The sequence below is a fragment of the Labrus bergylta genome, chromosome 13, assembly GCF_963930695.1.
Source record: "Labrus bergylta chromosome 13, fLabBer1.1, whole genome shotgun sequence".
NCBI lineage: Eukaryota > Metazoa > Chordata > Actinopteri > Labriformes > Labridae > Labrus > Labrus bergylta.
Genome location: NC_089207.1, coordinates 9785304 through 9798411, shown reverse-complemented (window position 1 = coordinate 9798411; position 13108 = coordinate 9785304). Strand labels below are relative to the sequence as shown.

Here is a 13108-nt window from a genome sequence, read left to right as displayed (position 1 = left end):
TGTTTTTCTCTTTGGTTCGGTTCTTGAAATGTGGACCAAATGCCTTTTATCTCCAGTGTTTTTTTTTTTCCACATTGTCTGTATCTATTGGTGGATAAAAACACAGCTGGATTTATGTGTCAGCTGAGGACCTTTAAACTGACCCACTAACACACAGCTGCAGCATCCTTTTGTACACACACTAACACACAAATGTGCAGATGTGTACACGCTCCATCCTGAAGCAGTAGAAAGTCCACTCTCTTCCTGTGCTCATACTGAAAACATTTGTATGAATGACAGGTTGATTTTCTGCCTGCTCTCTGAATGGTTGAAACAGAGTTTAGAATAACATCCCAAAGAGTTAAAGAAGAACAAGCTGTTCTGAATTAGCTGTTGATGGAGCGGTGAAAGTCACCTTGATGCCCACAGGCTCTTTGTAACTGTGTTGTGCATCACGTAGCAGCGCTCTCCGAGTGACGAGAGGAATGCCGGGTGAGTGATGGGAGGAGGTGCAGGTAGGGAGAGAGTGGCAGGTGAGATAAGAGGAAAGGAGAAAGAATAATTGTAGAAGGAAGAGGAGGAGAAAGAAGAACAAGGAAAGAAGGAATCATGTCTTTTTATTATTTATCTTTTGCTTTAGCTGCTGTTTTCATACCACTTGTTGTGCAAATACCATCAGTCATCTCCACATTTATACGCCTATAACTGGATCTAGCATTACGTTATTATAAGCTCATTTCTACTGGATCCCTAGAGCTCTCATGCAGTGTTTAGTTGGATTTACTGACAACAAGTCGCATTTCAGTGACCCACATTTCCACTTTAGTATTCCTGGAAAATATTGATTTTGTTGTATAACATGTGGGTCAAATTCAGTATGACACAAATACTGCATCATACAACACCACATTCAGTTTGTTAGGGGGGTTATTCTGACACATAATCCTTTTTTTTTTTATCACAACGGCTGAGTCTCTGAGAGAGTGCAGACGGATGACGGTGCAATGACGGATGCAGAAATGACAGATGATGGCCCATCTGTCAAAGGCACAGTGCCATGACAAAGCAGTGTGTTCCCATTGTATTCATACTGCATGTACTGTAGAAGTAAAGGTAGTTAGGAGGCAGGAATGCTTCAACCAGAGATCTGCATTTCATTCACACTTACTAACAAACCTTTGAAACCCCAGATTTTTTTAGGTGTTTTTTTTTTCTAATGGTAGGCATCCCATATTCAGAGGGTGCGTCCTTGATAAAACAGCTGCAGGTTTGACTCCCGGCCTTCGCTCCTCCCTACATTTAATGTCTCTCTTCAGCTGTCCACTCAATAAAGGCAAAAATGCCAAAACAAACTTCATAATCTGTATCTTTAACTATAGAATTTGATAACTTTGAGCCGCTTGACAGTACTGTTTTACTCATTTTACAGAAAAACATACAGTGTAGCGTGCAACTTACTTGGACATCTTTAATGCAGCCAGGTTCAAACAAAGAAATACAAACTTTTGGCCCGAGAATCACCAAATCTGTGAAGCTCCAGTGGTGTAAAGTATTGACATTGATTTTGTATCTTGCAACATATATTGCAATCACTTTTTGTTGTTGACAGAAGCACACCTATCTGTTGCCATCAGTGTCACATGAAGCTCTGTTGTTCAGGTTTGAGACTGATGAATGTGCTCTGATAAACAGACACATGCCACAGAGACAGTCTAACAGTATCTCCAAATCTCACCTGTAACCACAGACAGGTTTATTCTGTTTGAGATGGTTGAGTAACCTCACCCAGCAAGAAGTAAATCCCTGACGTGCCTCTGTGTTTTTGTCAGTGGTACAACGTGTGAGGGCAGCACACCTCTGCATGCAGACTTGATAGCAACTAGGAAGGTTCAGAGACAGATAAGAGGTTTGTGCATTCAAGTTTGCTTGTTGTGGATGTGTATGCTAACTAGTTAACATGAGTAGTTATCAACAGAATACATATTTTTTTAATAATCCAAACTCTGTCTCTTATCACGCACAAAAAGCCTTTGTTGCCTCCCAACATGTCAAATAAATCACAGTGCACCTTCTTGCAATATTCTCCTACTTAAATTGTTTCAAAACATTTAATTGCAAATTGTTTTCTATGTTAAAGAGGTGCTTAAAATACAGAGGTCAAATCTCTTCACCCCTCCAGAATCATGTGCCTGTTTGAAGAAAAATGGACTTTAAAAACTTGATTTTTACTCTCAGGCATGTTGTGTACTGTTTAGACATACAGGCTGGTCTTCTGTACACTGACTCATGTAACTCATATGGATGCCATACAGACACACGAGGAGACAACATCTGGCCTCACAAACAAACATGGAGGCTTTAAAGTGTGTTTGTCTCTTGTTTCCATAGTGTCACAGCGGCAGGCCGACACTGGGAAAAACAACTCATTTTTTAAACAACACAGGCAGCTTTTAGTGGAAATTTTCCACAAGTTGTGGGAGGATGTGTCCCTGATGTTTCAGAGTGTCCCTGGTGTTTGTGTCCGAGGACGTCACACTGTATGTGTTTAGTAAATTGTGTCTGTTTAGTTTAAAAAGACAGTGGGTGGTTTCAGCCAAGTAACGGGATTTGTTTGGTGGACGGATGCCAACTAGGTTGATAATTCCCGAAAATCACAGGCTCTGTGTCGGCGTATTTCAAAACTTCAACAGTGTTTATTCTTTAAGATATCCGACAGTTTGTAATGAAGGCCATTTTAAATGTTTGATTATCTTCATGCCATTTGTAGCTGTTGTATCCTCTACTAAAAAAGATGATACATCTACAGTTTACCTTCCAAAACATAGAAAGCTGGGATTTCTCTGTCAAAAAACTCTCTCCTAAGGATCTGCCTGTGTGTCTTTCAAAAAGGATTTGAGCAGGCGATAATCAGAGCCAATACAAGAAGTCATGCATGATTATCAGGACGTTATCCAGGGCAGGAAAGAAGGAGTGTGATGTTTTCTCTATCGGTGTGGAATGAAAATACTCTTGTAGTTGGAAGTGCAAACAAACCAACACTTTTTGTCAGAATGATAATGTGGGACACGCAGGAAAAACACACTTTTGGACAGCTGGTTGGAGCTGGTATCACAAAGTTATTTAGGTCATGGACCCACAAAATGAAAAAGGCATGCGCTGCACTACAAGCAAAAACATTTGCTCTCATTTTCGTTGTTTCAGCACAGCATTACACATCTGATCAATGTCAAAACGTTTACTAGAAAGTATATATTTCGTTGTTTTAGACTCTGCAAGTGAATGTTTGGTGAACCACTCGTAACCTTTGGCTGGTTCAGAAATCCTTCAACAAATGAGGTTCTGCTTAAACCAGCCCACTCTTTGTCTCGCACTATAACAACGGAAATGAATGTTGAACAGCTGCAGAGAAGCAGAGACAAATGGAAGTAATCCTGCTCTAACCAGGTGGTGTTTGTCTCCTTGCAGGTGTGTGAGCTCGTACACTTCCTCATCGAGAAGTGCAGCAGCGTCCTGGGAGAAGACGTCACCTCACTGTTCAGAAGCTTCAGCCAGAAGAGCAGCAGCAGTGACCACGGATCAGGTAAGAATCGGGGAATAAGAAGAACACAGTAATTAAAGATGCATAGACTCTGGCAGGACTGTTTTCAAAGATCCAAGCCAAGTCTGTGGACTCAGTGTTGACGACACAAATTCCCATTTCTGATCCCTCACCACTGGAATGACATAAATGGTATTCATCCCCCCGTTTTTATCATCTTAAAATCCCAACAGTCACATTTTTTAATGCGCTCTATTGGATAAACATGTGGGGATGACGCTGAAGAAGCACATTACTGGAATCGTTTGCGTCCGAATTTCCTGTTTCCCAGAAACGCAACAAAAAAAGACACATTTAGGAGTCGTAATATTAAGCTAAGCGTTTGCAACCTTGATCGTTTAACAAAATGACATTTTATACGTAGGTCCTGCATGAGAAAAACATTGAGAATGTCAGATCATACTTGAAAAAGAAAAAAGCAGAACTTCTTAATCCAAGCTTCTTCCTTGTCTGTACCACAAAGATGTCCGCACAGTTTACCTCGCTGTGACCTTCAAATGCTATTTGTTATCCGTTAAGCTATGAAAAAAGGATAAGAAGAAGTAAATAAGAAGCAGAAACTTGTGGACGTTTTCGGGATGATTTCTTAGAAAATGGTCAGGATCACGGTCACACTGTGTCACCTAACAGCAGCTCTTTACCGTCTCGTTTTCTGAAAGAGGTTGTTAACAGACACTGCTTCAGTGTGTAGCTCAGCGTGGGTGTAGTATAATGGTTTAGGCTCTCTCAGACCTGTTGATTGGGGTCAGGAGGTCCACCCGAAGTAGTTTCAGCGATTACCGGGGTCACGGCGTTGAATCTCCTCATTCATAAATTATGCTTAATTTGTGCCTCGCTCTATAAACAACCACCAGGGGTTTAAAGAGCGCACAGCAGGACGACACTTTGCCTCCTGTTTTCCTTCTTCTGCAGCAGAGAACTGTGGCGTTGTTCATTTAGCTCTGCGGTAACGATATTGGTTTCTCTCAGACTTCTGCTCTTCGCTTAATAAGATCTGTAGAGAGGTTTATTCAAGGGGAGAGTAAAAGAATAAGAAGCATGCAGTGATACTTTTTACTGCATTTTATATCTGGTTAAGTTGTTGAGGTTTGTTTTGCCTGAACTTTCACGCTCATTTCAAAGGTTGTTATGGGGGGGGGGGGAATTACACTCCAGCAGGACTGGAGAAATGTATTTTATTTGACAACTACTTTCATGTTAACTCTTTTGTCGTCATAGACTTTAGGTGACACATTAGCAGTGACATTACTAACTGGAATGTGAACCCCATTTTGAGTTTCAGTCCATTAATGTTGAGGATTGGCAGGTAAAGTAAACCCTAACACTCAATCTTTTTTCTTCCAGATGTGTCGTCCTTCCAGATGAACGACTCGTCCTACGACAGTCTGGAGAACGAGCTGAACGACGACCCTGAGTCCCCCTACCAGGAGCAGCTCCCCCTCCGGGACAAAGACAAGCCGGACAGCCGCAGCCGTGACTCCGTGATCACCCTCAGCGACTGTGACCCTGACCCCGACCCCGACTCCGACCTGCTGCTGCAGCTCCCCCCGCTGTCCAGACCTCGGAGGTTTAGCCCAGCAGTCCGACAGCCCCGCACACGCCAAGTCAACGGCCAATCACAGTGTCCCAGGAGGCTGAGGAGGAGTTCAGAGCCTGCCTTAGCTGTTGCACATACAGCACTGTCAGGTGCAGCGATTGTCCACGTTGATGCCAACCACCTTCCTCTGAGGAAGGCGAGCTATGATGCTGCAATGGACGGGGAGGCTGACGAGGTGTTTATGGAGCAGGGACTCAGTGGGCTGCAGCTGAAGGAGGAGGAAGAACTGAGACGCGAGAATGGAGGAGTCAAAGTTCTGAATGGCGGACGGAGGAAGTCGAAGAATGCCCCGCCACCTCCGTTACGCTTGGATGCCAGCTGTTCCAGTCTCTCCTCCCCAGCAACCTCACCGACAGGCTCCTCCCTCAGCTCTTTGGACTCCGCCTTCTCTCAGTACTCTACAGACTACACCACCAATGGGGTGATTCCATTGATTGAGCCTGCTCCACTCTCTCCTCTCTTTCCTGGACGACCCCAGGTGTCACTCAGGGCCTCGCCTCCTCAGAGAGAAGTACCGTCTCTTTTGGCGCCGCCCAACCCGCCCCCTCGGATCAGTCAACAGCCCCAGAACTCTCACGGGCTCCATCCAAACACATGGCTGAAAAAGGATCGTCGCCTGTCTCTTAAGCAGCCTGAAAATGGACACACAGAGGAGGAATTGCCTGCCCTTAATGGTAAAACTCACCCAACATGTAACGGCATCTCCACAAGTGCACAGGTCGCCATGACGACAAACCAACGCAGATCCAGCAGCCCTCCATCCTATCAGCAGGCTATGCTGCAACTGCAGCGCACTCGCTCACCTTTCTACAGGGGGACGGAGAAACCTTTGACGGTCAGAGAGCTGAGGCAGCTCCACGACCAGACCCCCACCGTAAGACCGCCAAATACCACCTCTTCTAACACCTCAACACCACAAACAGGAAGTGAGGTCACACAGAGGCTGGCTAGTAACAAGTCCCTGCAGCCCCCACAGGGTGTTTTCTATGGACAGAGCGACACCACCCTGGTCCTCCAGAGGCAAATGTCCCATTCTCTGACTCAGACCCAGGAGGGTCAAAAAGGGAGGAGGACACTTCCCCTCCCTCGCAGAGCATCCGAACCCGCTAAGGTCACAGTGAACTGTCACCCTTCTTCCAGCCTCACCCTGGACAGGCCTCGTACTTCTAAAAGTCAGACCCAAAATGGTGGCCTGGTGATGTCAGAGAGTGAGCCCAACCATGCAGAGTCACGCTATTGCCTGTCTCCATCTGCTACACGGGCTGTGCAGGACTACTTTTCCTCCCAGGGTCAGGAGGACACAGACGCCTGCTTGAGGAGGAGTCAGGAGGTGGCGCTGGCCATTGTGCAGGGGAAGAGGGACTGGCAGAGCAGGAGGTGCAGCGACCCTCGAGTGGATGAATTTGAACAGCTTTTTTTTGCAGAAGAGTCATACGTGTAAATAAGAACTTTGTACAGACAATCTGTGAGACTTTTAATTCTGAAATGTGTAAAAATTGTCTTTATTGTTGATGTGATAACACTCCGCCAAATACACCTTTCCCCGTAGTCAGCCCAAAACAGAGAAAGTGTTGCAGTTCATACATATGGTACATCCAAGGTTAAGACTTTCAAAGGTACAAGTGAGGATAGTAATTATACAAAATATACAACAAAGGTTCCTGGTATTTGACATAGATGATGTTTAGTTGCTCTGCAGTTAAGATTCATAAAAAGTTCTTTATTCATACCTGAGTCGTTAAAATCATACAGAAATGACTGAAAGTTTAAATTTGACAGCTGGATTGCTAAACCGTCCTTTAAAGCTGAACAGTCCAGCGTTACTGCTCTTTTTCTAAAAAAATCTGTTCTGAAAATATTTGAATTTGTTATGCCTTAAGAAAGTGTTATTGCTTTTTCAGTGATTAAAAAAGGAAGAAGGAGCTCTTTCAAAATGAAAAAGAACGGACAAAGCAGCTCCTTTTTCTTCTATCTAAGGCGAAATAAATTAAATTAATTCTGTCGTAGTTCATGGCCAAGAGACTTATTGCCGTCAGTTTTTATCAGCAAAACATGAAACTTATTTGAAATTCGATTAATTCAGGATGAAAATTAAGACTTTTCTGTACATATCCCAGTTCTTTCTCCGCAAACAATAAAGCATCAAGGTCACAATCTCATCATTGGATACAAATGTTGGCGCTAGGTGCTTATTATCGCTGCTGTCTGTAGCTTTAACGACAACAATATGGTCACGATAATTCTATGACTTCATTTGAATACAATGAACACACTTTCTCTGGAGTGCCAAAGGCGAAAAGTGTTAGAACGGATGCCACCGCTGTACATACTTGTAACATCTTGGACTATTTTAACGGCATTTATATCTTTTGTGAAAAATGTTGTCTGTAAAGTGAAACAGGTTTTTTTGTCCAGAGCGAGTGAAGTGTTTGTATGTCTGATATGGTGATACATCAGGGCTGGTATTTATTCACATGAGCAGCATTTCTAGACACACAGCACACAGTGTTGTTGTGTAGCTCTGGTTTAAATCTCTGTGACCGGGGGAGGGGGGGAGGAAACTGTCCATGTATGTTTGTGTGGAAGAAAATCAAAAGTATGATGTGATCTTTGACAGCGTGTCCTAAGCAGGAATGTGAGAAAACTTGTGCCATTGAGGGAGAAATCTCCTTTATTCTTGCTTTTATAGCACTTCATTAGTCTCACAGAGAAACTAATTCAGTCTTTAAAGAAAGACAAGGACACAGCCTGTTGTGTGTTGGTGAGTTCAGCTGAGTTGTATGAACTATTGAAAAACTGTTTTATGTCCTCACTCCTCATTTCACCATATTCACTCAGCGTTTTGCTCTAACAATTTGCTCAGGGTCAGAAGCTCAAATGCTGTCGTAAAAAAAAGGTTGTACCTCTTTGTGTTCCAGGTTGCAAATCATGAAAATGTAGGGAACATGACAAATCATTATTGATTAATCACTTTATGTCAAAAAAAAAAAAAGAACTCGAGAGGCAAAGGGTTAAATGAAAATATTTGATAAACAAATGTGAATCCACAAGGTAGCCTACCGACACGACAGCTAACAATATCATTCAAGAAATTCTGATCATAACATTGCTGTTAGCTAGCTAACATTAACACTATGTTAGCTAGTTAGTGGCGTAATGCTAATGTTAGCTGTTGTCTAATGAAAGCACTCAACTATTATGTCTCTTACATTGCTGTTATTTTGCTTACATTAACAATATCAATATGTGATTAATGCTAATAATGCTTTTTAACTTTAGCTAGCTAACATCAGTGTTCGGTAGTTATTTTACCCTTTCCCCCCATATTGTCTTACGGCCTTATAACACAGAGACGTGTCGCTCTTATGGTACAGCACGCTTGCCTTGTGCTCTTCTGCTGAACGAGGCGTTTTTCTAGTGGTTTTTTGGGCATGCATAAATTATTATTATATATTTTTTTTTTTACTTTGCAGCTCAAGGCCCGGAGTCGCGGCGCTCGTCCATGTCACTGGCCGAAGCAGCCAGTCAAATAAAGTAGTAGGCTTTAAATATATGATTGAATTATCATATTTGTTAAGTTTATATGATTTACAACCTGGAGCACAACAATATAAACTCTTTTTAGCTTCCCACCCTGAGTGTGATGTCAGAGAAAAATGGCTGCTGTATGAATGAGGTGAATTCTGATTTTAGTTTCAGTGCTGCTGCTAAAGCAACGCTGAACTCTAGGTGACACTTAACACTAAATGATCTTATTTCAGCATGCAAGAATTTACTTAAAAGTAGAAGTTAAATCTATAAAGATAATGTATTGTAAGCTAAATATAACTTTTCACAAGTATTAACACAGTGTTATTATGAAATGAACATTGATTAAACACGCTGGAATAAGACCTTAGTGGTGTTAAGTGTTCCCATTTAAAATGTCTCTAAAGTACTTTGTCCTGTATTATAAATATTATAAATGTTATCTCGAGTACAGATAATGAATCTGTGTTCAACTTGTATAGCTCTGCATATTTATGATACAGAAATATCTAATTATATATAAATATATTATCGTTACTTTGGTATGTTGTGTGACAAAATCAAATGTGTATTTTTGTACATGCCAATTCTGCTGCTGCTGTCTCTATAGAAAGTATATTTGCTACGAAACGCAACATCTGTATATTGTGTACATCTGATGTCCAATGCTCACGAGAAACAAAACTCTCATTGATTTTAATAAATGTTGCTCATGTGAAAGTAAAGTTCAAATCACGCTGAATTTGTTGTTTTGTATGTCTATTCACATATTTCTGCGGAGATGAGTCAATGCTGGTTGAGTATAACAGCTAATGCAACTTTATTTCTCATCGGGAAGAATTATTATGCTAAAATCTTTAATTCAAAACCTGGTATGACCCATAGACTGCATGAACCACCAATAAGAATCGAACACATAGTTGGAGTTTGGCTCTAAAGAACGATTAATAAAGTAATATAATAAAATAGAGGCAGAATTTTTCTTCCAAATCCTGAAAGTGTTAAATGACAAAAAATATATCGGCCAGGAACAGTATGTCTGAGTTACTCTGAATTCTCTATTTGTCTGAACACAATTATTTACAAAAAATTTATTCTTCACAGTCAACACCAAAATGTATTCATCAAACCAACATTTGTTACATGTAGACTTTTAAACATTTCTTACAACTATATTTAAAAAGTATGGTTTCCCCTTGGTCCCCCCACTTGAAATTTGAGCCCCAAATCCTCAACTACGATTGGTTATTTGCCTTATCAGAAGCTGGACTAAAATTATGCTTTGGATGCAACCATTTTTTGCAACAGGCATCTCATAGCCTTTGTGCATTTCATTGTCCAATCCATTGTTTAATTTTGTTTGTGCTTTAAGTTGTGACTTTGAACAAACAATTTCCTTTTTGAGTCCTTAAAGTGGCGGCAGTCTGTAGAGACTTGGGTTTAGAACTGGAGGGTCACTGGTTTAAGTACACGTGCTCACCAAGTCTGGAAATTGCTCTGGTAGCTGGAGAGGTGCCAGTTCACTTCCTGATCACTGTTGAGGTGCCATTAAGCAAGGCACCGATGTGAATACATCAACAACACTGATGCATGTTTCCTTGATCTAAGTGAATAGTGAATAAATCAGGAATATTATATCTGTTTAATACTTAAATATTAGTAGATATGATTTGTGCAGAGTAGACAGAAAATGTACAGAAATGTTATGCATTCATTGTGCACACAAACTTCATGTCATCATTGTAAAGTCAGACCCCCAGTTTGGCCCCAGTCATAAAAAAGTCTGGACACACCCCTGCCTTTTGAATCTCAGATATAAGAACACGAATGGAAAACAGAAACAAGGGATACCTCAATACATATAAAATTAAAAAAATCAAGAATTACTTCAAAACTATTTCCAGAGATTTCTTCTCTAAAATTACAAACATCTGCCTGCCGGAAGTTTCCATACGTTATTTAAATTAGTCTTAACACATGAACTGAGTGTGCCTGAGGAGGGCCATACAGCTGACCATTTAACTCCTTGTAGCATGACATGCCATGGAGTTTCTAGATTGAGTCTACTGGGTTATAAAGTTGGCAAATTAAAAACAGCAGGCAAGTCCAAGCTAGAGACCTGGAACAGTAAATGTACAGCCTGGACAGCTTAACACTATATAATAATATCCTCCTTGAAGTCAAAGAGGGCTGCAGACTGGGGGATAACTTTCACTATCAAATGCTTTAAGTTTTTAAAAGTGGCGTCATACAGGTTTTTTAAGATTTCAATCTTTGTTTTGTTCTGTAAATTGTGAGAAATATTTCAAATGAGACCAAAAGTTTCTGTGTTCGAACAGTGGATGGATGTACATGCTGTTGGGAAGGCTGAAGGAGTCGTAAGATTACGCAAGTCTCAAAGTTTACGAGATAATTTATGTATGACTTCTTGGTTCCCCACTGACTGCGGTCTGAAGCAACCAGGAAAGTTTGTTTAAGACTTTTGATTTATGAGCGCAAATCTGATATGGAAATTTACCGCCTGGAAAAATGGAGAGCAAAATGTACAAACACAAGAATCAACTGCGGCTTTGAAATTGTTTTTCTAACTTTAATTTATAATCTCCTTCTGAAAGACATTAACACACAATACAACAAGAACCAGAACATCAGCAGTCAGGTCGGCCCTTATGTAAATTCTGGGACGTCAAAACAGGCTAAATTATAGACTAAATCCTCAAAAGACTCAGATTTGTACACTTACTCTGAACATATTTTCCAGCAGTCCACCATGTAAGATTTAAATGTTTACTGGTGATGTGGCTCTGCCGGTCTGCTGCTCCTCAGGTTGCTTTGGCACTTTAGGTGATGTAAACCAAGCACAACTTTGTTACATAATCAGAATTTCTCCAATAAAATGTTAAACCTGATCTTCATAAGTTTCCTTAAAAGACCGTCTTTTGGTGTTTGGGCTCCATGGACATATTCATCAGATAACGACAACATGCGTGTCAGAGCAGCTTTTATATTCCTATAACTTTTCATGACGGTGTTTTTACAGAGATGTTAAATATCTCTCTCTTCCTAGAAATCTCAAAGAAACCCAAACCCCTCCTGGTTCCCTGAGGTTACATAGACCTGCGAGTGACGTAAAGCAGTGCTGTAATGTTTCTCTTTACTGTCTCCAATCAAACATCTGCTCTGTTGTTGCTTAAGAATGGATTAATTTAGCTAATATGGCGGAAACCTGTCAGGATCTTCTCCTTGCATCAACCTTTATAACTACTGTTACGGCTGTATGTTTCCCTGTGCTGTTTGTCCCTTCTCTCCTTCCGTTGTCTCCAGCTCTGTCCAGGGCTCTGTCCCAAATCACACAATCATTCCCCACTCCCTACTCACTATATAATGAGTTATATTTAGTGGACTATATAGTGCACTCACTCAGCTCACTCGCCGTCCGCTGAGAGTGACGTCATTGTTGTTGCGCAACTAAAACGTGCAGCTTAACTCCAGTTCAGGATCAATAACAACATTTTATTTATGCCTACAAACTCTGTTCTTGTGTCTGTCAATTAATCCGCTGATAATCTTTTACTCTCTATGAAGACAGCTTGTACATTTCTGTGGAAATGCTCCAAATATGACCTTTATAGTGTTTCTGTGTTCACGCTGGCCCCTCCTCATGTTTGTATGGGAGCAGTCGAGTCAAACGGCTCTCTCTGCCAATAAAAAACTTTGAACCGCAATGCATGATGGTATATATTGCTTGGATAGTGACCATCGGCTGTACACTACTTTTCACAATGCATTGTGGGATACAATGACTGGACCATGGTATGATCATGCTCACTAAGAATTCGGACACCACTGCAGAATGGTGTGTTCACTATATAATGCTCTGTAGTGAATAGGGAGTGATTTCGGACACAGCCCAGGTGAAGGTACAGATTACTCAACTTGGTGCTTAAAAGTCCAGTGCTGACTTCAGGAGGAGAGAGGCGTTTGGAGTTGGGATCGCCGTGTCTCTCAGTGAAGGATTGTGTGTTGTTATGTTTAGTTCAATATGTTTCTGAGTTGATCTTTGATTATTAAGTTGTTTATGTAGCAGCTGGGGCTTAGTAGATCAGTAAGGCTCCAGTAGCTCCCTCTGTAGGTACTTGAGTTTTAAAACTGAAGGGTCGCTGGTTCAAGTACTGGTCCGGACCAAGTCTGGCAATTGCTCTGGTAACTGAAGAGGTGCCAGTTCACTTCCTGATCACTGTTGAGTTGCCATTGAGCAAGGCACTGACATGAATGCATCAACAACAATGATGTATGTTTCTCTGATCTAAGAGGTGATGCGTGACGGAAGTCAAAAAGTTTGCGGAAAGTTACAGCCAGCTGTCAAACATGAGTGATGCAGCCGTCAGAAGATAACAGCAGAG

General features: G+C 41.4%; 1 protein-coding gene across 1 annotated transcript in view; it reads left to right on the top strand.

Annotated features, from left to right (window-relative positions):
* arhgap20 (Rho GTPase activating protein 20) overlaps nt 1-9430 on the top strand; it is a 36583-nt gene extending 27153 nt beyond the window's left edge. Inside the window, exons 14-15 of the mRNA XM_020632001.3 lie at nt 3448-3562; nt 4925-9430. Coding sequence (XP_020487657.2) covers nt 3448-3562; nt 4925-6618 — 1809 coding nt within the window. The 3' untranslated portion in view covers nt 6619-9430. The remainder of the gene's footprint in view (nt 1-3447; nt 3563-4924) is intronic.
* Nucleotides 9431-13108: the final 3678 nt, after the last annotated feature.